The sequence below is a fragment of the Diabrotica virgifera genome, chromosome 1 (assembly GCF_917563875.1).
Source record: "Diabrotica virgifera virgifera chromosome 1, PGI_DIABVI_V3a".
Classification (NCBI taxonomy): Eukaryota; Metazoa; Arthropoda; class Insecta; order Coleoptera; family Chrysomelidae; genus Diabrotica; species Diabrotica virgifera.
Window position 1 is genome coordinate 127,539,528 of NC_065443.1, and position 26,361 is coordinate 127,565,888.

The window sequence follows — 26,361 nt, forward strand, 5'->3', positions numbered from 1 at the left end:
CCCTGTAACTCAGTAAGGAACCACATTTTATTTAAGTGTTTTAGGTTAAATCTTCGTATTTTGTGCTAAGGTTTCTCCAGTTACTATATGGATAATTATTAATGAAACACCCTGTATAATAAAATTCATTTTTAAAAGGAAATAAAAGCTTGCTTAATAAAAAACAACTTTGTGAAAAGACGTTCGGATACAATTAGCGTCTCTTTGCAAAGACAATGACGTCGACTTTGCAAAGTAACAAGACACTTACTCAACACACACACACTACACATGACACTAGGTACCTAATTGGAAAAATCCATACAGTACCATCACCATGCCAATGGCCATTAGTTGTCGAGGCATTAGCTAAATAAAAAAAAGACTTAGTGAAAAATGTTTTAGTTCTTTTTGATATTGTACCTTACCTTTTTCCGAGGTTCCATAGTTCTAGACGTGCCTTGGCCTGCTTTACAACATCGCCATATTCTTCCCAGATCTCCATTTGATTATCTCTCCATTTGAGTCGGGGTCTTCCTATAGTTTTACTTCCATTTGGGCGATCCAAAAGCATTTTCTTGAAATGGCTCCTTTAAATGGCACTTTATTCCCAATTACGTTCAGTCACGGGTTTTCCAGATACAGCTGCAATTTTCGATTTCTCCTCAACCATCAAAATTTCACCGTCTCTACCTGGTTCTTAAATTTTTCTGAAGATTTTTCTCTCGCCTTCTGAGCACTTCTTCATATTTTCTGGATAACGTAGTTATACGTTCACGTCTCGCCTCCAATCATCACTAATGGGCAGATCACGCTTATGTACAAGATCTTCTGGTTTTGCTAGTGACAACTCTGGACTTGAACACCTTCAGCAGACTGAAATAGTTTCCGTTAGCCAGTATCATCCTGGCTTCAATCTCCTCTGTTAAAGAATTATTTGTGGTCACTATTCCACCCGGGTTTTTAAAACTTGTTGAGTCGCTATCTCGTACCTATATCCAATTATAGTGGGTTCTAGGTCTTGTGCTTCTATTTGGTTTCTTGATATGAGCTTGAAATTTATTTATCATCTGGATACTCTTAGTCCTGCTTCCCTGGCATGGCATTATTCCAGAGATATGTAGGACTCTTCCAAGTATTATAATGATCTTGCAAGTTTGTACATTATCCTCGTCACACTTGTCCAGTATCTGTTCTAGTGTTATTATTTGATTAGTACTCAAGTAGTGCCTCTGATAGTGGTGTCAACCGTTTACTGAGTCCTTTGGAAAAACTTATGTGATGTACCTACTCAGCAGAGAGATTCCTCCATGTTACACATATAAGTTTATTTTCCATTTTATGGATGAAGACCTCATCTCTCTCACTCTTCATTTCAATATTGTGGCATAGTTTTTGTTAAAATATATTTTTAATTAACTCGTGCATTTTGTCAACTAGGGCTTACCTCCTTGTTGTAAAAGCTCGGCCGGTATGTCGTCTGCTTCTGGAGCTTTGTGTTTTTTTAGAACTTTGATGACGCCTGAAATCTGTTCCATAGCTGTTATCTCTACGTCTATTTCTGGAAGATGGACTCTGAATATTTCCTTTTCTTGGTTTATTCGTGGAACCTTTGTAACTCTATGTCTCTAATCTCCTTCAATGTCTCACTAAAACACTCTTCCCATATTTCAAAGATGGCTTTTTTACCCCCAATGAAATTTCCTTCCCATCTTTGTAGAAAAATGCGTTTACTTTCCTTTCGTTTTTCACCTGCTCTTAGAAGCCTCCTATTGACATGCTTCTTTTAATTTTTTCAACTTTTCAATATTTTTGTTCTCAAGATCTTCATCTAGTAACTGTACCGATTACTTCATTCGCAGTTATTTCCTTGATTCATTTTTTGTTCATTTTCCTCGTTAATTTCTTTCTCTAGTATTGGTTTGCTCACATTTTCTTAGATATTTCCTCCAATTTCTTCGTATTGTACAGTCTGGACCTTATATTTAACTTTTTTTCTTTCTTTTCTATTCTGTGCACAGAATTTTTTCGGCCTATTTTTTGGCTTTAGTCTTCCCATATTCACAGAACTGATCTGAAATAGAGTTCAAAAAGATATGGAAATATTGTGCTCGTTGTAAAAATATTTAATACATAAATATTTATTTAATTTTTAGGTTTTTTTTTTCTTTACTAAAGACTAAAATTTATTTTTTGCAGCTGACAGTACAGAGTTGGACTACACCTTTGTGTCGTCTTTAGTTGCCAACGCATTTTTTTCTACATTTCCTAAAAGAACTGATAAAACCCATCCAACGTTACAAAACTTTAATTTCGCTGATTTTTTTAAAAGTCTCAATCACAATACCCAAAAATCCAAATTAAAAAGTTTACTCTACTATTTTGAATGGTTGGCGAATAATGAAAATTCTAATGGCAAAATGAAGATTTTGCGGCAAGTAAGTATTCAATATTCATTGATAAAAGTTTCTACTAACCCTGAAGCACGCCCTTGCTATTGCTTCGATGTATTAAAAAGCCAATATGTGACGAAGGAGAACAAAAACATTATTAACATATTAAAAAGCAAAAATTTTAATACATCAAAGCAATAGCAAACTTTTGCTAGAAGATGTGAACTTTTACACATTTCGTATAGCGCACGAAACGATATTATTAGGTCGTTTTCGTTCATCGCCAACAGAGTAGATGACACCTTTATATGCTAACCACTTGAGTGAGAAACATTCAGGAGAGATTTGTTGGCCTGCCGTGTTAGAGTTTATGTTCAGCCCGAGGGCTGATGAAGGTAGCGCATATGTAGTTATCAATATATTATTACTGATTAAAACATTTAAATATATGTTTTCAGGTTATGAGTAGTAAAGAATGGCTAACTATAGAAGATTGGGTGGAATGTAGCTTACCTCTTTGCTCTATAAAAATACGACATGACGGAAAGTTGAATCGAACAGAAGAAGATTGCCTTCAAATATGCTTCTCAAGTGCCAAAATAGGAGGCAACGTTTTGGGCAACGGATTTACTCAGGTAATCTTTTTTTAATTGTCAGTAGTAATTGCACAAGAGCTCTAAAATTATTGAATTTTTCCCGAATGACACTTTGACAGTGTTAATTTCACGAGCCGAAGGCGAGTGAAATTATGTCAAAAGTGTCACGAGGGAAAAAATTCTATATTGATTTTAGAGATCGAGTGCAATTTGTTCAGATTATTTCATGAATAAAACTGTTCAAAACCAAAATTTTATTGTAATTTATTTATGTAAGTAAAAATTAGTACAATTAAACACAAAGTTGTTATAAATATTTTTTCTACGAGTGTGCAAAAATGTCTACTTTCGCGCACGCATTTTAGTTTAGAAAGTTTTACTTTTCCGTACGCGTGTTACTTTTCCGCACGCGTTTTACTTTTCCTCACGCAGTTTTTGCTTTTCCGCACGCGTGTTAATTTAGATATGTTAATATGTCCTTAAAGTAAATATAATACATGCAATAAACTAATATTTAGATATTATTTACTAATTTATTTCAAATATATCTTATTGTGTTCCTGTTTTAATGAAATTAACGCGACAATTCGATGAAATAAAATTATTTTGCCATAATATTCGAAAGTCAAATCAGTAGACAATAACAGTGGTTTTGAATCGTCGTCATGGAAACCAAGATCGTCGTTATGCTAACCAATTATGCTGAAACTTTGGTTTTGACAACCTTGTCAAAGAATTAATTTGTGTATGTATTTTCATATTAATTAAATTAATTGATTAAGATTTGGTAATTTTTTAAAGACTCTTAGAAAAAATATTGTTCCTAACTCTTGCAGAAAGTCTCTTTTCCGCACTCGACTGCTTGCCGAACTCCCGCTTCGCGTCGTTCGGCAAACTGCAGTCGCGTGCGGAAAAGAATGACTTTCTGCTCTTGTTAGGAAAAGTCTTTAAAAAATTACCAAATCTTAATCAATTAATTTAATTAATATGAAAATACATACACAAATTAATTCTTTGACAAGGTTGTCAAAACCAAACTTTCAATATAATTAGTTAGCATGACGACGATCTTGGTTTCCATGTCGATGATTCAAAACGACTGTTATTGTCTACCGATTTGAATTTCGAATATTATGTCAAAAACAATTTTATTTCATCGAATTGTCGCGTTAATTTCATTAAAACAGGAACACAATAAGATATATTTGAAATAAATTAGTAAATAATATCTAAATATTAGTTTATTGCATGTATTATAATTACTTTAAGGCCATATTAACATATCTAAATTAACACGCGTGCGGAAAAGTAAAAACCGCGTGAGGAAAAGTAACACGCGTGCGGAAAAGTAACACGCGTGCGGAAAAGTGAAACTTTCTAAACTAAAATGCGTGCGCGAAAGTAGACATTTTTGCACGCTCGTAGAAAAATATCAATTACGGTTGAAAGTCATCACTTTTATAATTTTTAAAACATAATTTTCATTGATGTCACTGAATGTATTTTTTCGTAGCAACGAAGGGCATCTGACGTAATATACTTGACGACGGGAAATTATCAAAAATTATCGGGTATAATATCACAAGAGAGTGAGAATAAATTGAAAATAATGCGACAGTTTTTCGAAAATTTGTTGTCTGGCAATAGACACGAGAGCCCGCAGGGCTCGAGTGGCTATTGCCCAATGACAACAAATTTGAGTAAAAATGAAGCATTATTTTCTTATTTATTCTTACTGTCGTGTGATATTCGTAAGATTATTTTTTAATACGTATATTATGGATATTTTCTTAAATGTGACAGTTGTCAAAACTAGGAAACTGGTTGCCATTAAACAGAAACAATCTACTTAAAAAAATTCTATCGGTAATATTCTACAGTAGATAATTCTCAGTATAATTTTAATTTGATTGGACAGAGTTAAACACGTGATCAAATATCTTACTATACGATTGGAAGTTAAAATCATCAAAAAATAATCAATTTAATTTAGATTTCTGTAGCTTTCTATTGGTCAGAATCTCCTATGAATGAAATAATCACTGAATCGTATTAAACTGTTACTAATAATCTCATATTATACGGATCATATTGTTAGTCTAAGAAGCCATCATCATTATCATCATCATCAACAACAGCTATTCCATTCATTGTTGTATGTGAGCATCCCTTAGGTATATCCGTTCATTGCTGTTCGCTGTTTTTTATATCCGTTCGTGGCCCGCCATTCGCTTGATATCGTCAGTCCATCTGATTTGGAGTCTACCTCTACTTCTCTTACTTGCCCTTGGTCGCCATCGCCATTCAAGAATGCGTTCATCCAATGGTTGTCTTCCATTCTTCCTATGTGTCCTGTCCAGTTCCATTTTAACATGGCAATCTTTTTTATAACATCTGATATTTTTTTCATCATTATCTTATTTCTTCATTGGATTTGCGATCACTGAGCTAAATGTTGAGCATTCTCCATTCCATCGCACTCCGAGTCACTTGAAATTTGTGGACTAGGCTTCTTCTTCTGCTTGTGCCACTACTATCGGAGATTGGAAATCATCAAGGCTATCCTGACCTTGTTTACAAATGACCTAAAGAGTTCATTAGTGGTGCAGCCAAACCACTCTCTCAAATTCCGCAATCATGACATTCTTCTACGGCCTGAATTTCGTTTTCCTTCTATTTTTCGTTGCATTATATTATATTTACTATGCCAAGGTTAGTCTAAGAAGTGCTAAAGGTTAATCTTTTCTTAATAAAAAAAATCAGTAAATTTTTAATTTTTTAGGAATGTATTAATCTAGTGACTGCGCCGGAGTTACTTACAATACTTTTAAATGTTGAAGCCTTAGAAGACAACGAAGTACTTACTGTAGAAAACGTAAGGCATATTTCCAGAATGGTAGATCCCAAACATAGGGCATTTTTAGAAAAATTTGACAGTCCGCGAGAGGTAAATATTATAATTACAATTAAAAACTTTGGTTTCTTTACAAGTTAGTCAATATCGTTTCAGTTATGCTAGAAAAGTAGATTTGTAGACATACATATTTTATTTTAACTTGAAAAGTCTCAGATGCTAAAATATTGAAATTCAATCAACAATACAAAGAACGTTAAGCAATTTTTTTTTAATTTAATTAGGTGTCTGAAAATAATAAAATATAAAACATTTATAGCTATCAGTATGCTGTATAGATGCCGAAGATTACACAAAGTTACCTATTGGACAATACGAAGAGGATAACATCTTACGGGAATTGAATAAGTGCCTACTGGGATTTCAACAAAAACAGTTAGTTAAAAACGAAAAGGAAACACCATTTCATCTACGTAGAAGACTCTCCCCAATTGGAGAATCCATGGGTAAAGTTAATTAAAATATTTCGTTTAGGATGTAGTACCTACTCAAAATACTTACTTACTTAAGCGGTCCTCTTATACCTTACGGTGTCCAGCTAAGTGGAGAAATCAGACGTCTCCATGCCTTTCGTTCAGTAGCGAGTCTCTCTGCTTCTCTCCACCCAATATTTCTTTTTGCGCAAGCCTTTCCAATAACCGCGTTCCATGTTCTTGCTGGTCTCTTCGTCGTCTGTTGTCGGATGAAGCTTTCCATACCCTCTTTACAGTTCTACCTTCACTCATTCCCGCCATATGTCCGAACCACGATAACTGTTTCGTTTCAAATCTGTCTAAGGTCCTTCCAACACCGCACTTTTCACGTATTACTTCGGTTTCTTATAGGATCACGTCTGATCACCCCGGATACCGCTCGTAAATATCGCATTTTGCATTCTTGAATTTTACTACGGATGTTGTCGTCTACTGTCCACGTTTCACTACCGTAGAGTAGCACCGGCTCGTAAACAGTTTGAAATACTTTCATTTTTGTTTTCAAGCTTACCTCATTCTTCCGAATAAAACTTTTATTTAGTGCATAGTATAATTTTGTTGCACTCATTACCCTGCTGTTTATTTCTGGTTCTATATTTCCTTGTCCATTCATTGTTGATCCTAGATACTTGAAGTCCTCTACTTGTGTAATGGTCTCATTATTCAGCTTTACATTTATATTTTCTTGAGTTTTCGATATCACTAAAGCTTCTGTTTCCGCACCTTTCACGTATTTTTTCATTTCTTATACGATTACGTCTGGTCACTCCTGTCACTGCTCGCAAATATCGCATTTCGCTTGCATGAATTTTACTACGAATTTTGTCGTTCACTATCGTGAACGAAGTTTCACTACCGCAGAGTAGTACAGGCTCGTATACAGTTATAAATACTTTCATTTTTGTTTTAAGGCTTATTACTTTTTGTCTAATAACACTCTTACTTTTGTTGCACTCATTGAGTGGAATGCATAAAACGTAGTACCTGCTAATGCTTCAAGTATGTACTATATTTTTGAAGATTTTACTACACTTACAAAGCATTATTACACTTACAAATGCTTTGTAACTGTTTTACTACACTTACAAAGCATTTAATGCTTTTTAAGTGTAGTAAAATCTTCAAAAATGGAGTACATACTTGAAGCATTAGCAGGTACTACGTTTTATGCATTCCACCCATTGTCTGCTGTTTATTTCTGATTCTATATTTCCTTGTCCATTTTTTGTTGATCCTAGATACTTGAAGTCCTCTACTTGTATATAATGGTCTCAGTATTTAGCTTACATTTATATTTTTTTGAGTTTCCGATATTACTAAAGGTTCTGTTATTTCAATATTTATTTTCATCCCGAATTTCTTAAAAGCTTCGTTCCAAATATTTGCATTCACTTGCAAGTCTTTTTCTAATTTTGACACAATTACCAGGTCATCTTCTTCTTCTTTAGGTGCCATGTCTGTATTCAGACGTTGGCCGTCATCATGTTTACAATTTCCTGAAATCTCTCTCTATCGGTTGCTGCGCGAAATAATTCTTCTACTGTGCAGCCACACCATTGTCTAATATTACGCAGCCATGAAAGTTTCTTTCGACCAATCCATCTCTTTCCCTCCACTTTTCCTTGTATTATAAGGCGAAGCAGATGGTATTTAGGTCCTCTAATTATATGGCCGAAGTATTCTGTTTTTCTCCTCTTTATGATGCTTATGAGCAGACGTTCTGAATTCAGCATTTGAAGAACATCTTCATTGGAAGTGTGCGAAACCCACGATATCTTTAGGATTCGTCGATAGCACTACAATTCGAATGCTTCTATTTTGTTTAGCATTGTGGTTTTTAACGTCCATGTCTCACAACCATACAATAGTATAGACCACACATAACATTTCAGCACCTTCTTTCAAATATTCATCGACAGGTTTCTGTTGCATAAAACTGGTTTCCAGGGCATAAAAGCCTTCCGTAATATTTCGATCCTAGTTATTATCTCTTCATCAGAGTCACAATTTACATTTAACCAGCTGCCAAGGTACTTGAAAGGATTTACCCGTTCTAACTCCTCTCTATCAAGAGAAAACTGACCTTGATCTATATTAATCTTTCCAACTGCCATCCACTTTGTTTTTGAAATGTTGATTTTAAGGCCTCTCCGATAACTTGCTTCACTGACTAGATTTAGTAGTGTCTGAAGATCTTGTAAATTTAGCAATAATGGCTGTATCGTCAGCGTATCTAATATTAGGTTTGTTTTAGCATCAGTTTCAAACGGTTTGAAACCATCAGCGAATAGTGGACCAGCGCGAGTAGAGGGGATAGCACTGGTGACTATATTATGTTCTCTCACTGACCAACTGTTTGCTGACGGTTTCTGACTAGTTTGACTGTTTGCTAGAACAAACCTATTGTTGATTACTTCTCCGCCTAGCCTTACTCCATCTTGTCTGTCATTCAAAGCCTCCCTAAAGATTTCTTCAGGGTACAGATTAAAAAGGGTAGGTAATAAAACACAACCTTGTCGTACTCCACGTTTTATCGGCAGTTTTTTCAGTACGACTGTCTCCAATTTGGATAGAGGCTACTTGATTGTAATATAAGTATTTCAGCAGTCTTATATCGTAGTGGTCAAGTTCTGCTGCCTGCAGGCAATCGAAAAGTGTATCATGTTGTACTCGGTCGAATGCCTTCTCGAGGTCGATGAAACAAACATGAACGTTCTTTCGGAATTCACAACTTTTTTGTAATAGAACGCGCATACAAAATAGTGCTTCTCTAGTTCCTCGACCATTTCTAAATCCAAATTGCTTATTACCCATTCTAGTTTCGCACAGAAGGAATACTCGGTTTTCGATTAGTCTAAAATCGTTGCATTTGGTGGGCCTGCTTTTCTTTGGTAATGGTATAAACAGTGACTCCAACCAGTCATTTGGTATTTTTCCTTCGTTGTAAATTTTGTTAAAGAAAGTAGTCAAGTAGGTAATGTTTTCCTCATCTAAAAGTTTAACTCAATAGGGATTTGATCTGGTCCAGGTGCTTTATTGTTTTTGGCTTGTTGTATTGTTTTTATGACTTCTGACTTCGGTATACTGGGACCTCTGTCTAATTGGTTGTCACAGGTAGTATTTGGAGCATTTTCTCGAGAAGCATCGTCAATAAGGTCACTGATGTGTCTCTCCCATTCTTTGCACTGTTGTTCGTTATCACAAATTTTTCCGTCTGCGGTTTTAAGTACGTGAGCATTTTTCTGTTTTCTAATTCCGGAGGTATATTTAAGTTTCTTGTGGAGGTTGAAACTGTCATGCTTTTTTTGGAGGTCTTCTATTTCTTTACATTAATTCTCGAGCCAGGATTCTTTGGCCTGTTTAATTTTTCATTTTATGAGTTTGTTGATTTCACGCTATTTGATAATATTTCTATTTTTGTATTTTCGTCGAACTTCCATCAGGTCTAGAATTTCTTGGTTCATCCAGTAATTTTTTGCCAACATTGTAGGTATTTTTAAAGATTCCCTTACGTCCTCTAAAATCGAGTTTTGAATATTGTACCAACATTCGTTAATAGTTCTGTTTTCGTTTGGTATATTTATTGATATTCTGAGCATTTTACTATTTATCTGCTGTGATGTGTGTTCGCGCGTTTGGGTGTTTTAAGGGGGTCGAGCTATATCTTACTAGGCTTAGTTGGCTTTGTTAGTTTCTTTAATTTAATTTGTATTTTGGAGCAGAGTTTTATGTCGGCGCCGGGGTAAGTTTTTATATCTTTAATATTGTTCCGAAATCGATGGTTTATTAGGATGTAGTCTATTTGATTCCATACTATTCTACCTTGATGTCCATCTTGAGGGGATTTCCACGTGTAGAGACGCCTTTCTGGTCATCGGCATATATCAACTCGGACACGTATACTTGTTGGAGTTTATACACCCCAACCCTAGTTCTGTTTAGTGTTTACCTTACCCCTACATTCTTTTATAATTTCGTCATAACAAAGGACTCATTACACCACCTTGTCTTACAGCTATCCTTGTGTAGAATTCTAGAGATGAGCGGTTGTTCGTTATATTAATAGTTATTATTATTATTTGTTGTAGGTTCTAATCAATCAGACTGCTTAAATATACCTTTAATAACTCAGCAATCTTGTAGTACTACCCACAGCGGCTCAATTTCTCCTATACCAGACAATAATAACTTAGTAAACGATAGACTATGTGTTCAGTTAGAAATGGAAAAGAATCTACAGAAACGAAATAAAGCCAGTGATTCATTGGTACATGGAAGAAGAGGAAGGTAAAATATTAGCATGAGTTCATACAGAGTGTTTACTTAATCTTTTGTAGATTCATAGTTCTTGGTTCTTCTGGAGAGTGTCTTCCAATTACAAGAAAACCGTACGAGGAGGAAAGTAGAAGTGAGTACGACAGTTGTGAGTCGTCAGAAGGGGAGTTCCACAGTGCTAAAACGAGTGTGGACGATGGTAAGTTAAGTGAATATAGCACAAACAATTGAGTGTCTGAGAAAGAAAAGGGATTATGCCACAAACATTTTTTTTTGAGTAACTAAAGATTTTATCTTTCTCAACAAACACCTGACGCTCGAACTGTCGGATTTTCAATTGCATTTTAGACAAACAAGAAGATATGTCACACTTACACGAAGTTCATATTATTGTTCCTTGATAACAGCACTACGAAGAACGGCAAAAAAACCAAAATCTCAAGTTGTGTGGCATAGCCCCTTCTCTTACTCAGGCACTCAATTTTTCTTCCATTTATATCTTCTTCTTAAGGTTCCATCTTCTATCGAAGGTTGGATATCAACATGGCAATTCTTATTTTACTTACAGCAGCTCTAAATAGTTGGTTAGAGCTCAGACTAAACAATTCCCTTAGATTTCGTAATCAGGAGGTTTGTCTTCTTCCTAAGTCTCTTTTACCTTTTATTTTGCCCTCTACAATCAAACACAGCAGACTATAACGATGACTTCTTACTAAATGACCGAAGTATTCAAGCTTCCGCCTCTTAATTGTCTGTATAATTTCTTCCCTCTTATTAACCTGATCAAGGACTTCAATATTGCTAATTTTGTCTATCCATGATATTCGTAGCATTCTTCGATAATACCAACTCTCAAAAGCTTCAAATTCATTAATCTCTAATTGCTTCAATGTCTAGACCTTAGATCCGTAGAGTAAAGTTTTAAAAACGTAGCAGCTCAACAACCTTACCTTTCGATCCATTCTTAGGGTGTGCTCACTACGGAGACCAAAGGATTGTATCCTCGCTCTCTGGTATTTATATTCGTGAATTCTCGCATATAAAATAAATATCGTAGAGCGTCGATAATCCGAACTAATTGGAAGAGGGGTAGTTCGGATTTTCAAATTGTTCGGATTATCGAACATAGGTTCAAAATACATACAAAGCTCATAAACATAGTCCATATGTACATACGTTTTAGTTACAAGGAATAAAACACCTGCATAATAAGCACATACAGAGAGAGTCTGTAATTTGGAATAAATTCAATATCTCAAATACTAATTCTTTTTTTGAAAAATGCTTAGACCCGTCTATTAGTATTTCAAATTATCCTTTATGACATACAGTAATAATGTATACAGGGTGTCCCAATTTAGAGATATGACGTCATTGTTGATTTTCTTAAATGTCAACACTGTAATTTTGATAGCTATTTTGATAGGGTATGAAAGGTTATACACAACTGCAAAATATCAAATTTTTATTCTCTACCATTTACAAGATAATAGAAAATAACAAAGTTATGTCTGTAATTTGGAATAAATTCAATAATTATAATACTAATTGTTTTTTTGAAAAATGCTTAGACCCGTCGATTAGTATTTCAAATTGTCATTTTTGACGTACAATAATAATATATACAGTGTGTCCCAATTTAGCGATATGACGTCATCGTTGATTTTCTTAAATGGCAACACTTTCATTTTAATAGCTATTTTGATAGGGTGTATAAAGTTATACACAACTGCAAATTTTCAAATCTTTATTCCCTGCCATTTACAAGATAATAAAAAATAACAAAGTTATGAAAAACAAGTAATCAAATAATAATTGAATTTAATTATTTCAATTAAGCAAATACTCATAATGTTGCCCTCAATTATTTTCAAATTGTCAATTGGCAACGTTATGAGCATTTGCTGATTCGTAATAATTAAATTCAATTTATTTGATTACTTGTTTTTCATAACTTTGTTATTTGACAATTGCTATTTAAGAAAATAGCTATTTAAGAAAAAGTGTTGCTATTTAAGAAAATCAACTATGACGTCATATCTCTAAATTGGGACACCCTGTATACATTATTATTGTATGTCAAAAAGGACAATTTGAAATACTAATTGACGGGTCTAAGCATTTTTCAAAAAAACAATTTGTATTATAATTATTGAATTTATTCCAAATTACAGACATAACTTTTTTATTTTCTATTATCTTGTAAATGGTAGAGAATAAAAATTTGATATTTTGCAGTTGTGTATAACTTGTATAACTTTACCCACCCTATCAAAATAGCTATCAAAATGACAGTGTTGCCATTTAAGAAAATCAACGATGACGTCATATCTCTAAATTGGGACACCCTATGTACATTATTATTGTATGTCAAAAAGGACAATTTGAAATACTAATCGACGGGTCTGAGCATTTTTCAAAAAAACAATTAGTATTTGAGATATTGAATTTATTCCAAATTACAGACTCTCTCTGTATATTGTATGTGTACATTCATGCATAAACAAAACAAAAATCCGCGGTCATATTTTGCCCATATTATCATTCAAAAATTCGGTCCGCGATCATATTTTTTAATTTTAAAATTGTTTTTTTGCGTTCGGATTAGCGAACGTTCGGATTACCAGGGTTCGGATTATCGACGCTCTACTGTACATTATTTTAAATGCGAGAATTCACGAATATAAATACCAGGGAGTGAGGGTCGGAGCGAGGATACAATCCTTTGGTCTCCGTAGTGAGCACACGCTTAGGTCTCTACTACATTATAAATGTTCAATTTCACAAATTTTGCTCTTGCTATTTATATACGGCTTTTAATCTCTTATGTTTATTCTGCGTTTTGACTAGTCAATGTTCCTAGATATTTGTATTTATCTACCCTTTCTATCTGGATATTATTAACACAGAGTGTCTATCGTTGTCTTTTGAATGTTTTGTAATGACCCTGAATTTTGTTTTCTTTATATTCATTTTAATACCATATGGTATACTTTTCGTTTCTGGAAACGAGAAATTAATTGTTTCTGGAAACGTTCCGGGGAGAAGGTCAAGATGACGATCATCAACTAGATGGTCTGACCAAACAAATCATTCAGCTGGAAACTCATTCTGCGAAGCTCTTAGAGCAGCTGAAGATAGAGACCAATGGAGAAACATTGTTAGGAATATTGGAAGAAATCACGATCCTCGGTAATGGGGAAACGACAAGAGAGAGAGAGAGGTACTTTTCGTTCAGGTGGTCCAGCTAGTTCATTTGCTATCCTTGGTGTACTGTAATGTCGGATTTTAATACTTTGATTCTTTAGATCTATACAATATTTAACTGTTTTTACTAGGTGACGAAGACGAAAACTTCCATAAACGCTACAGCATAGACTTAGAAACTCCTGAACGCCGAAATGTTTTTGCTCAACGACTACGAGACGCCCTGCGCAAAGAAATAACGACTAGCACGCCATCTACCAGTGAAGAATCCAGTTATGCCGTTGGAATTTCAGTTACGGGATCAAATTTACTAGATAGGGATATAAGGTATCAATATATTTTGTTATTTGCCTCTTTCTTGGTCTTTCTTTTGTTTTTTAAGCACGAACATTAAAAAAAAAGTAAAATGTCTTGGTTTTTTATCAATAAGCTTTAGCCGTTTATTTCCCTTTAACTTTGGAATCGTATGATTACTCATATACATACTTTTAAGGGGGTATTGTTTGAAATCAACATTTCAAGCACATTTTTGTTATTGTTTTTGAAACTATGGTACAATTATTTTAGTAGCATATGGTAGCATACTAAGTACAATTCAAAGAATATTCAAGAAAATTTTCAAGGAATAATATTAAAAAATAAGCCACCGGTTGCAAATGTTTACAAGCACCTCAAAAAAATCGGAAAAAAGTTTTCGACCAATGCGTGCTACCGGTGATAACCTATGATACAGAAACATTATCGCTCACAAATAAAAACGCACAAAAACTAAGAGTATCACAAAAATAATGGAGCGATCAATGATAGGGGCCTCTACGAGACAGGATTAGAAACAAAGATCTACGAGCTAAGACCAAAGTCATAGTCGTCCTTGAAAGATGCTGTAACTTAAAATGGAAATGGGCTGGACACGTTGCCAGAATGAAGGACGGAAGATAGACTCGCAAACTAGTTGAATGGAGACCAAGAGCCGATAAACGTAGCAGAGGAAGACCACCAACAAGATGGCAAGACGACTTATGAAAGACAACAAAAAACTGGATACAGAAAGCACAATATAGAACACTTTGGAGACAAACAGGAGAGGCCTATGTCCAGCAGTGGATCGAGAGAGGCTGATAATGATGATGATGACCTAAAAAAAAAATGGATTTTGCGGTGGACACCAGACCTCGTCTCTGGGTAATGTGAAACAAAAATTCAAAAAGATTTTATTAGTTTATTAGTTTCTAGAGGTAAGGCTGCCGAGTTTTTTATTTTTAACGATTTTTGAGTTCTTGGTATCACTTGGAAGTAAAAAAAAACGAATTTCTTTGTAACAAAATAGTGAAAATCAACATATTTAGTACTCTTATCTTAAACAAAAAATAAGCATACAAAAAAATATATCTCGACAGCGTTACCGAACAAAATTGTGTATTACTTTTTGAGTTACAATGTCCACCATCTTTGAAAAAGCAGTTTTGACAAAAATGCGTTTAAAGTTTTGACAACTTCGTCTTTTCTTTTGTCTGTCAAAGCGTAAAGTGATGCACACCAGAATATGTGTTTGAATCGCAGAGTAATCTACAAAAGAGCAGGGAATAGTTGTTGACTGTTTCTTACTACGCTCAAGCGTGCTGGCGGGAAACCTCTCCAGGCAAGCCTGTAGAAGAAGTTAAGTCCTATAGACCTATCAGTCTACTTTCAGTGATGTAAAAGGTTTTTGAAAAACTTTTACTAGACAGATTACAGCCAATCATCGTGGAAAAGCAGCTAATACCCAACCACCAGTTTGGATTTAGACAACAACATGCTACCACCGAGCAATACTGTTCTGCAGTCTTTTTGGATGTCTCGCAGGCTTTTGACAAAGTCTGGCACACTGGCCTGCTATACAAAATAAGAAAAATCCTTCCTCTCAACTACTTTCTAATCCTCAAGTCCTATCTCTCCGACCGCCATTTCCTTGTAAAAGTAAAAGATCAGTGCACTAACTTATATCCAATCAAAGCTGGAGTACCTCAGGGTAGTGTCCTTGGACCAGTTCTCTACCTACTCTACACAGCAGATCTTCCTACAAGCCAAAATATCATCACAGCCACATATGCAGATGACACAGCAATCATTGCAGCTCACCCAAACCCGTACATCGCCTCGCAACTGCTTCAGACAAATGTCGATAGAATAAAGATCTGGTTACAAACATGGCGAATTAAAGTAAACGAAAGCAAGTCAGTACATATAACGTTCACTAATCGAAAAGATACGTGCCCAACCGTCTCATTAAATAATCAAGTACTACAACTACAAAGAGTTGATTTAAAATACCTACGTATGCACTTGGACCGCAGATTAACGTGGAAGAAACACATATTCACGAAAAGAAAACAGTTGGGTCTGAAACTCAATAAAATGTACTGGCTGATGGGAAAAAGGTCACAACTGAGTTTGTACAATAAAATTTTAGTATACAAGGCAGTGATTAAGCCAATATGGAGCTATGGTATCCAACTTTGGGAATCTGCTTCGAGATCTAATGTCGACATCCTGTAGAGATTCCAATCGAAGACCTCCCGAATTATCACAAATGCACCGTGGTACATGCCCAATGAATTCATCAATCGTGATCTTCAAATGAAGACTGTCAAAGAAGAAATTGCCAGTTACGCCCAAAAATACGACATACGACTACAAAATCACCCCAACAGGCTAGCGAAGAACCTAATGAGACCCCAGGCAAACAGAAGGCTAAAGCGACCTACCAGCAAGATTTTAAATTTTCAAAAATATTTTATGTATTAGAGTTTTATTTATAGGGTTTTATTTATTATTAGAGTCACAAATAATTTTTGTTAAGTACTAAAATTATGATTTCATAGGATATTGTCACTGGACAGTCTCCTGTAAGTCTCTTTTAATTTTTAAATATGTAATTTACTTACTGTAATCATTATTACAGATTGTAAATAAATGGGATGTTAAAAAAAAGTTTTGACAACTTCGTCTTTGTCTTTTCTTTTGTCTGTCAAAGCGTAACGTGATGCACACCAGAATATGTGTTTGAATAGCAGAGTAATCTAAAGAAAAGGGGAACAGTTGTTGAATGTTTCTTACTACGCTCAAGCGTGCTGACGCGAAACCGCAGCAAAGCCAGTCGAAGGTAGGGATATTCAACATGCTGTACCTCTGGTAATTTTACTCCTATCAATCTGAAATTTTCAGAGACTATCCTTGAAGTTATACTTTTATATAAAATAATAAAAAAAATTTAAAATTTCGAACCATACCCCCCTAAAGGACTTAAAACTTTCAAAGGCTTGACATATCTTATATGAATATTTATTAAATTTTTAGGGTACGAAGAGGAGGGTCCACTGGATTTGCACTAAAGGAAGATTCTATGGATGATAACTTTTTAGAAAACTCATTAAACCAAGAAAAAGAATGGATAGATAAATTTAGGAATAAACAATCTTCTGTGTTAAATCGAAAAGAATCTAACAAATCATCTGAATATAGTTTTAGCACTGAATACAGGTAAATATATTGCTGTTTAGTTTGCTTGGTTTTTTGTTAGGCTTTTGGTTTCTATTATTCCTTTCTTCATTTTATTTTTACATTTTCATTTTTCATTATATCATTATAAAGTATACTATTCTTGTCGCCTTATAAAACTCAATTCATTCAGACTTTTCCCATGCTCTTTTTCTACATCATGATACGATAATAGTTCTGCGATCATCCACTAAGCACGTTCTAGATCTTTCTCCATTTCGTCTTCTTGTTGAATTCCATTATAGTATTTCCGTCATGCCAACCTGTGACTTTTCATAAAGCATATAAGATAATGCTTCATCATCATCAACCTGTATGCATTCACTTCTGGATATAGGTCTTCCTCAGCTTTTTTCATTTCTTTCCGTCTTTGTGCTTTTCTCAGTATCCTTTCAAACATCCTTATTTGGTCATCATCCTTTTTGTCATTATTTATTTAATATATTTCTTTATATGAGTTAGAATAATGGCGAATTTTGCATTCAAACTGTTTTAGTTCCGAATTAGAAGAAGTGTACGAACAATTTTCCAGATGGTTGGAAAGTCCAATGTTAGAAACTGAAAAAGGTACAAAGAGGGAGCTCGATGCAAGGGAATTAGCAGTTGTTAGATTTGCAGGTACCTATTACTCTATTACACAAATTTCTTTAAGTTGTACGAGTACTCTAATATCGAATTCTTTATAGTAGTAACAATAAAATATTTATTCAAGGTAGAGCACGCTAAGAAATCGTTTGTAGTAAACTTTAGAATTAAGTGATTGTGAAGTGAATATTGATTTCTACACCTTTCTTTCAATTTCATTTGCAAAGTCAATTTTATGAATGTTTCTTTAAAACTATCTCCCCTCCATTAAGAAAAAGCAGAGCTTAATGTATTTTTTCTTAACTACGATATACTATGCTAATAATAATATTATACATTTTGCTTTAAAATGTATACGAAAATAATAGAGAAGAGACTGAGACAAGTATAAATGGAATTGGGAGAAGAACAAGCTGCATTTAGACCAGGAAGACAGATAAATGATAACATAATATACAGGGTGTAACAAAAATGCAGGTCATAAATTAAATTACAGATTCTGGGACCAAAAATAATTCGATTGAACTTAACTTACCTTAGTACAAATGTACACATAAAAAAAGTTAGGTATAACCCTTTGAAGTTACAAAATGAAAATCGATTCTTTCCAATATATCGAAAACTATTATAGATTTTTTATTGAAAATGGACCTTTGGCATTCTTATGGCGAAATATGGCTTATAGTGAAATTTGTACACCCCATAAAAATTTTATGAGGGTTTTGTTCCCTTAAAACCCCCCAAACTTTTGTGTACGTTCCAATTAAACTATTATTGTGGTACCCTTAGTTAAACACAGTGTTTTCAAAACTTTTTTGCCACTTAGTATTTTTTCAATAAGCGACCTTTTATCGAGATGTGGCTTCTTTTTTCAAAATATACCTAAAAATGTGAATTATAATAAATTTTCAGGTTATTAAGAGGTCTCTATAATCGTACTTAGCCATAGGTATTGGGACCGTGCAAGTTCGGAAAAGCGACACCTGATGTCATAGCTCGGCAACATTTTTCGCACTTTTAATTATATTGGCCAATCATATTGGTCCTGGTTACTGGACAATTGTCAAGGCCATAGCCCAAAAAAATATAAGAAGAAAAGGTAATATTAAGGTTATGTTATTAAAAGGTAAACAATTGTATGTAGTAAATAAAATTAATTATTAAAATGCACTACTACAAGCAAAATACAATTAATTAAATTTACTTTTATATAATAATTGCAATCATATTAACATTGTGGAGCAACATATAATTTTTCTTCTTCATTGACAGTAGATATGAAATATACGTCAATTAGACAATTTCAATTGACAATGAATTATTTAAGAAAGTTGCAAGATTTCTCCGCTATTCGCGCAATATCGTTTCTCGTATCCCCTCCAAGTACTTGCACACGGCGAATACAAATATGTGGTGGATTCAAAAGATATTCAAAATATCTCGATAAACACTGGCTTGTCGAAAAAGTCTTAAGAGGCAAAAAAGTTTTAAAAACATTGTGTTTAACTAATAATTGTACCACAATAATAATTTAACTGGAACGTACACAAAAGTTTGGGTGCGTTTAAGGGAACAAAACCCCCATAAAATTTTTATGGGGTGTACAAATTTCACTATATTTTTTTAAGATGTTTCTTCCATAAGAATGCCAAAGGTCCATTTTCAATAAAAAGTCTATAATAGTTTTTGACATATTGGAAAAAATCGATTTTCATTTTGTAACTTCAAAGGGCTATAACTTTTTTATGTGCACATTTGTACTAAGGTAACTTAGGTTCGATCGAACTATTTTGGGTCTCAAAATATGTGATTTAATTTATGATCTGCATTTTTGTTACACCCTGTATATGATTAGGAACCTAATGGAAACAAACATAGATACGATAAAAACTAGTAGGTATAGTCGGTTCGCTAAACTCAGACACAACTGGCTAGTGATTTTAGTCGGTAATTTCTTTGTTTTTGGCCAAAATTGGCAAAATTACTAACTATTTAGTAATTATTAACTAGTTTGTAATTATTTCTGTTTGCAAATTTTACCAAATTGGCAAAATTACTTACTAAAATCACTAGCCAGTTGTGTCTGAGTTTAGCGAACCGACTATATTAGCATTCATAGATCTACGAGCAGGATTTGGCACAATAGAAAGACAAGTTATAGGGAAATGCTTGAGGAAAATAAATGTGCGAAATATAAATGGAGGAAAATAATTAAACCTACCAAATAGATTGATAAAAATTAAAGAAAGTAATTATTAGGTACAAAGAGGTAAAAGGAAAAGTACAAATAGTAGTGCAAAGATCGGAAGAATTTAATAATATAATAATAAACGAATTGATAAGAAATACCAGAGTAAGAACCAACCAACTACAGACAATGATAGGATCCCATAGATTACAACCAGTACCAATACAGTCCTTAATGTATGCGGAAGACGACATAGTACTAACAGCAGATAAAATTCAGAAACTAATGGATATATGGGCAGAACAAATAGAAGAACTAAAAATGGAAATAAACGGGGAAAAAAGTAAGTTAATAAGTGGCAAAGAAGGTATGGAATATAATGAAATAAATATAAAATGTGAAAACTCGGAACTGGAAATAGTTCAAACTTACGAATACTTGGGAAGTATAATTACTAACAACGGAAAAATAGACTGGGAAATCACAAATGGAGCAAAGAAATCAAACAAGTTATAATATGCGTTAGTCCCAATATTAGGAAAAAGAAAAATTACACGAGAGACAAGGATAAAAATAACATAATAGTGATACCGACTGTGCTCTATGCAAGTGAAAACTGAACAACTCTGGAGAAACGTAAGAGCAGGATCAACGCAATGAAAATGAGACACCCAAGAAGGATAGTTGGAAAGGCAAAATAAGTTAGATTAAGCAACGAGACTATTAGGAGAATGGCCAAGCAAGAACCAATTATGAATAAAATAGCAAAGAGACAAATGAACTGGTATGGGAATTTGATGAGGGTGCGACCCAACATAATTACAAGAAAAGTACACGAAGCAAAGAACTAAAAAGAAAGAGGCAGACCAAGATAAAAATGGATACAGCAAGTAGTAGAGGCGAGGAAAAGATGAACAAAAATCACTCGAGAAATTAAAAATAATGGCAGGAAATAGAAACGAATAGAAGAGATGGGTGAATGTAAATTAAAATAGCTAGCCTAAGTCCGACACCCTGATAGGGTAAAAGGAAAGGGAGAAAGAAAGAAAGAAATAATATATTATAGTGTTATATTAAAAGGGTTTTCAGGGCGGTTATTTTTTAAACAGCATTTCTCTATGTAGATTAGTGCAAGGCACATACGACAGTATGTACTAATAAACTTTCCCGTCGCGCTATTATTTGCAAAACCTTGTGACCATATAGCCTAGTAAATGAACGGGAAATTCGGCGATACCGTGTAATTTTCAGGGGCAACTCCGAATTGCATGAAAATTTGGATTTAGGTTCTACTTACCCTCCACTTCAAAGTTGAAATTGTGCCGTTGGTTGCTTTTACTTGGGGGGTGACAGTCACCCCTTCTCGGGGGTGAAAAAACATACGTTCAAGATAAGACCGGAAATGGATAAATTGACTGATTGTAAGCAACTTTTGTTCTATACTTAAGTTAATACTTTTCGAGTTATTTGCCATTGAAAATGTTGATTTTTCGACAAAAAAACTACATTTTCAGACAGTTTTTCGCAAATACATACCTCAAAAAGTAAATATTTTATCGAAAAAAATATCCTTAGCAAAAGTGTAGCTTATAAAAAACCCAAAAAATGTATCAGTGAAGTCTGTCAATTAAATAAAAACAAAGTTGTAGCTCATGAAAAATACGTTCTTATTCGTCTAATTCCAAATCGAATATTTCAAGGTGAAAAATTAAGCACTTTTCGGGAAAAACCCATTTAAACTTTTTTAAAGTGTTTATAAAAAGCTTTGTTTTAATTGTTAACAAAAGTTTTAGCATTAAAAATAAGCGAGTTACGCTCAAACTAAAGTTGGCCCTCTTTTTTTTTTTTTGTAAAAAATCATGAAAATCTCGCCGTGTTTAGCTCCCCAAATGAAATTAATCGCTACCGCTTTACAAATAATTTACTTACCTATCTATTTTTTATATGATCTGTCAGTCTCACCGGTTTAAAGTGTTTATTTTTAAAAGGGTTATAATTGAGAAAGCTTAAATGGGTCACTAATCACGAGTGTATGCAAATTTTGAGCAGCCATATCTTAACCAATTTTTGTCTTACGGAGAAACAAAATGAAATTAGCATATTTATAATAGCAAAACCTAAATTTTTTTACTCATTAAGATTTTTCTTATCACTATTACTTTTAAGTTATTTTGAAAAAATTAAATTTTTCAAAAATTTTTAGAAATTTTTTTTTTACTATAAAACCAAATGTTTTCAAAAATAAGCACTTCAAACCAATCAAACTTACAGATCATATACACAATACACATACAGTTAAAACAGATGGTAAAGCCAAACGAATAATTTCATTTAGGGTGCTAAATAGAGGGAGGTTTTCACGATTTTTTTTTACCAAAAAAAAGGGGCGCCAACATTTTTTTCAGTGTAACGCGTTTATTTTTGATGCTGTAAACTTTTGTAAAAAACAAATAATAAGCTTTTTTTAAGTACTTTAAAAATGTTAATAAGGTTTTCCCAAAATACGCTTCTTTCTTCGGTGATTTCGCGTTGAATTATTCGATTTGGAATTAGACGAATAAGAACGTATTTTTCATGAGCTACAACTTTGCTTCTACTCAATTTGTAGACTTTACTGGTGGTACACCATTTTTTCGTTTTTTTATAGGCTACACTTTTGCTAAAAATATTTTTTTCGATAAAATATTTAATTTTTGAGTTATTTGGGAAAAACGGTCTGAAAACGTAGTTTTTTTGTCGAAAAATCAACATTTTAAATCGCGAATAACTCGAAAAGTATTGACTTACGTAAAAAACTTTATAGAACAAAAGGTGCTTAAAATAAGTCAATTTATCCATTTCCGGCCTTATTTTAAACACGCGTTTTTCACCCCCCGAGAAGGGGTAAATGTCACCCCCCAAGTAAAAGCAACCAAGGGCACACATTCAACTTTGAAGTGGAGGGTAAGTAGAACCTAAATCCAAATTTACATGCAATTCGGAGTTGCCCCTGGAAATTACACTCCAAAACGGTCATTTATTGGGCTAATACGTTTTTGTTGAAAAAAACTTGCAGTTAGTACCAAAAATTCAGAGTTACAGACATGTGTCCTACAAAAATAAGATAAGATCTTTAGATTGCTAATATTTTAAAAATGAATAAACATTTTCAAATTTCCTTAACCTTTTTTTTGCTAATATTTTGTTTTTAGGGTCAATTTTAAAACGCACTTTAAGCGAATCCTTCGTCGGTGTTCCTGTACCGATGACGGAGAATTGTGATATACATTCATGTTCAAATGATGAATATTCAACAAGAAAAAACAAATTAGTTCTTAATGCCAAATCGTTAAGTTTAGAATTAGCAAGACAGAAACACCGACTTGCCGCTCAACTCGTAAGTATACTTTACTCTTTTTGTACGAGGGTTGCTCTAAAATTTCTGAGTAGATACCGAAACCCAGGAATTATTTTTAAAAGATTTAACGTTGGCCTCTGAATTTTTGTATGTGATATTTGACATACTTATTCATACATAGACTGTTTGAATGTGGTTATATTAGCCTTAAAATGCAACCAACTATCAGGTTTACTACTACAAATGTTCAGATCAGCCCTCGTATTTTAGTTTTTGTTAAAATAAACGTTTAATGAGTTTGGCAAACGTTTTAGTGTTTGAAGTGGCTTTTGTAAATTATTTTGGTCACAGACACTCAATAAAAACCTCGAACCTACAGAAATGAATTCCTAACGGAAAGTGTGATACTTGAAGAACAACACATAAAAGGAAAAGGATAGATAAAAATATCTAAAGAAGCTAAAAATAGTACAAAAGTTTGACTTATCAATGCAATCAAATGTAAAACAAATCTTGAAACACAGATCGTAAGGATGCAACGTATGTTTTTTTACTCATAAATAAACAAATAAATGGAAAAATTCGGTTACAATCCTCCATAAAAAACACCTCACCTCAATCTATAAAACATCTAAAAAAATCAAACACCTAAACAAGGTCTTTACTCGAATACTGGATAGCAGATTGGAAGTAAAACTCGATTACCATCAGCCAGAAGAACAAGCAGGGCTTCAATCAGGCCACGGAACAAATGACCATCTGTAAACCTTCATTGCATAGCTGAGAAGATAGAAATTGGCAGAGGGGTGCGCCAGAAAGATTTATAACAGTCATAGAATACGTATTTAAACGAATAGGATGGGACTCAAAGGGTATTAAGATCGATGGAGAGAATTTTCCAAATCCATGGATTCGACTAGAGGATTCGTAGAGTCACCTGCTTGGTCTCCAGACCTTAATCCGTTAAATTTTTCTCTTGCTGATTGTCTTAAATCAAGTTTGTACATTAAACGATCAACATGGTTGCGGGATTTGAAACAAAGAATTGAAGGTGAAATAATTCGTGGAGAAATCTTGGAAAGACCAACTCGAAAAGTAGGAAATAACTTGGAAAAAGTAATAGGCTGGCATATTGTTAGCAGATTAATGGCGAGAATTTTGAAAAGGTTTGAAGTGTTTTTTTTTAAATTACTATTCTCATTTTTGAGTACCTACACCTACATATATCAACCAAACTTGGTATGTATGAATTAGGAATAATAATTTCTTAGAAATCTGCAAAAAATACAGTGTGTCCCATTTAAATTAAAAAAGTTGAGGGTATTTCCTGTGAAACCGAAAGTAAAGTGGTATTATAAAATATGGAGTCAGATGTAGTATGTGATATTGTACTTGCAAGCCAAGTTTCATGAATAGATTTTTTTTCAAAGATATGGTTCCATACTTTATCCCAACCCTATATATTATATAAGTGAACAATTAAAAGGACAGCTTTCCGACGAATTGCCTAATTGAGGAAATTTGATATTCTAAACTTTCCTCTACAAACTTAAAAATATCACTGTCCCAAAAGCTTTTTTAACTAACAAAATTAGTGTGTAGATAGTTGTGTGGCCAATCTTCAGACACCAAGATGCTTTTTTGCCATGTCATAAACACATCCGTAATTTTTAACAGACCGATGACAAATGCTGCGATACCCAAAGTAGGCCCGTGGCACTAACACTCTGTGATAATGAAGACTCAGCTTGTAGTTTAAAAAAGTCTAGAAATTGGTTTATTACTTGTGTTACTGAAGCGATTGTGCAGAATTTAGAAGATGTTTCAGTTAGTATCCGTTTACAGCAAACTGACGATGAGGTAAACAAAAGAGACTAATCATTAAAGGCTTGAGTTTGTTGAAAATACTAATATTTGACTAATCATTTCACTTTTATCATTCACACCATAACTGTTATCAAGAAAAAACTTGTTTCGCTGTAAAGGCTCCCATTCACGTTGAGATCGGTATCGATACATGTATCGCGACAAGTTGCGATACACGTATCATGAGATTTGTATCTGTTTCACGACAGTGATACAGACGGCGATAGAATTGTAGACGACGAAGATAGAGAGTTGTGATACTGATACAGCAATACTGAGACAGCCAAATACGGTATGAGGTTTGTATCGCGATAATGATACTTGCGACATGTATCGATATCGATTTCAACGTGAATGGATGCCTTATAAGAGATATTTTTAAGTTATTTTTTACGTGCCTATCTAGAGAACTCCATATCTAATTATTTCTAACATTTTATAGTGGGTACCTGACTGTTTAGGTTTAAAGGATGCTCTAAAATCCTTAAAAGGTATAAGTGTAGTGAATTTTCTGTCGTACAGTATTATCAAATAAAAATAAAGCCAGCAATAATGTGAACAGTTATAATAGTCCAAGTAATGAAGCTTAAAATATGACAAAACCACGCAATTCTTACAGAATGGATCGATTTGCTTGAAAATTTGAGAATAAGTAGTGGATAGTCCAAGGATCAAAATCTATATGATGCCGGAAGGGGCTTTTACCATGGGGTGGTTGCCACCCCATCTCGGGGGTGGAAATTTTTTAATATATTTTGACCGCATAAGTTGGTAAAAACATTCATTCTAAGCAAAAAACGTTCTATAAATTTTTTTGATAAAATTCATAGTTTTCGATTTATTCGCTTTCGAAAGTGTTAGTTTTATGTATATCGAAAAAATCAATGTTTTTAATAAGTTTTCTGCTAATAACTCTAAAAGTTTTCGTTTTATCAAAACAACTTTACTTAACAAAAATGTACCTTTTGAAAAAATAAACAAAACTGTTTTCTTAAATTTTCTTTAAGACCA

At 33.7% G+C, this 26,361-nt stretch overlaps 1 protein-coding gene across 3 annotated transcripts in view; it reads left to right on the forward strand.

Moving 5' to 3' along the window:
• LOC114331307 (uncharacterized) overlaps window positions 1–26,361 on the forward strand; it is a 41,155-nt gene that overhangs the window by 5,965 nt on the left and 8,829 nt on the right. For 2 of the 3 annotated variants that reach the window (XM_028280832.2, XM_050661851.1), the window contains exons 4-14: window positions 2,179–2,417; window positions 2,831–3,007; window positions 5,751–5,915; window positions 6,142–6,328; window positions 10,444–10,642; window positions 10,693–10,829; window positions 13,969–14,164; window positions 17,174–17,356; window positions 17,871–17,992; window positions 23,339–23,523; window positions 25,162–25,344. In XM_028280832.2, coding sequence (XP_028136633.2) covers window positions 2,179–2,417; window positions 2,831–3,007; window positions 5,751–5,915; window positions 6,142–6,328; window positions 10,444–10,642; window positions 10,693–10,829; window positions 13,969–14,164; window positions 17,174–17,356; window positions 17,871–17,992; window positions 23,339–23,523; window positions 25,162–25,344 — 1,973 coding nt within the window. The remainder of the gene's footprint in view (window positions 1–2,178; window positions 2,418–2,830; window positions 3,008–5,750; window positions 5,916–6,141; window positions 6,329–10,443; window positions 10,643–10,692; window positions 10,830–13,968; window positions 14,165–17,173; window positions 17,357–17,870; window positions 17,993–23,338; window positions 23,524–25,161; window positions 25,345–26,361) is intronic. The other variant, XM_028280834.2, reaches the window with a different exon arrangement.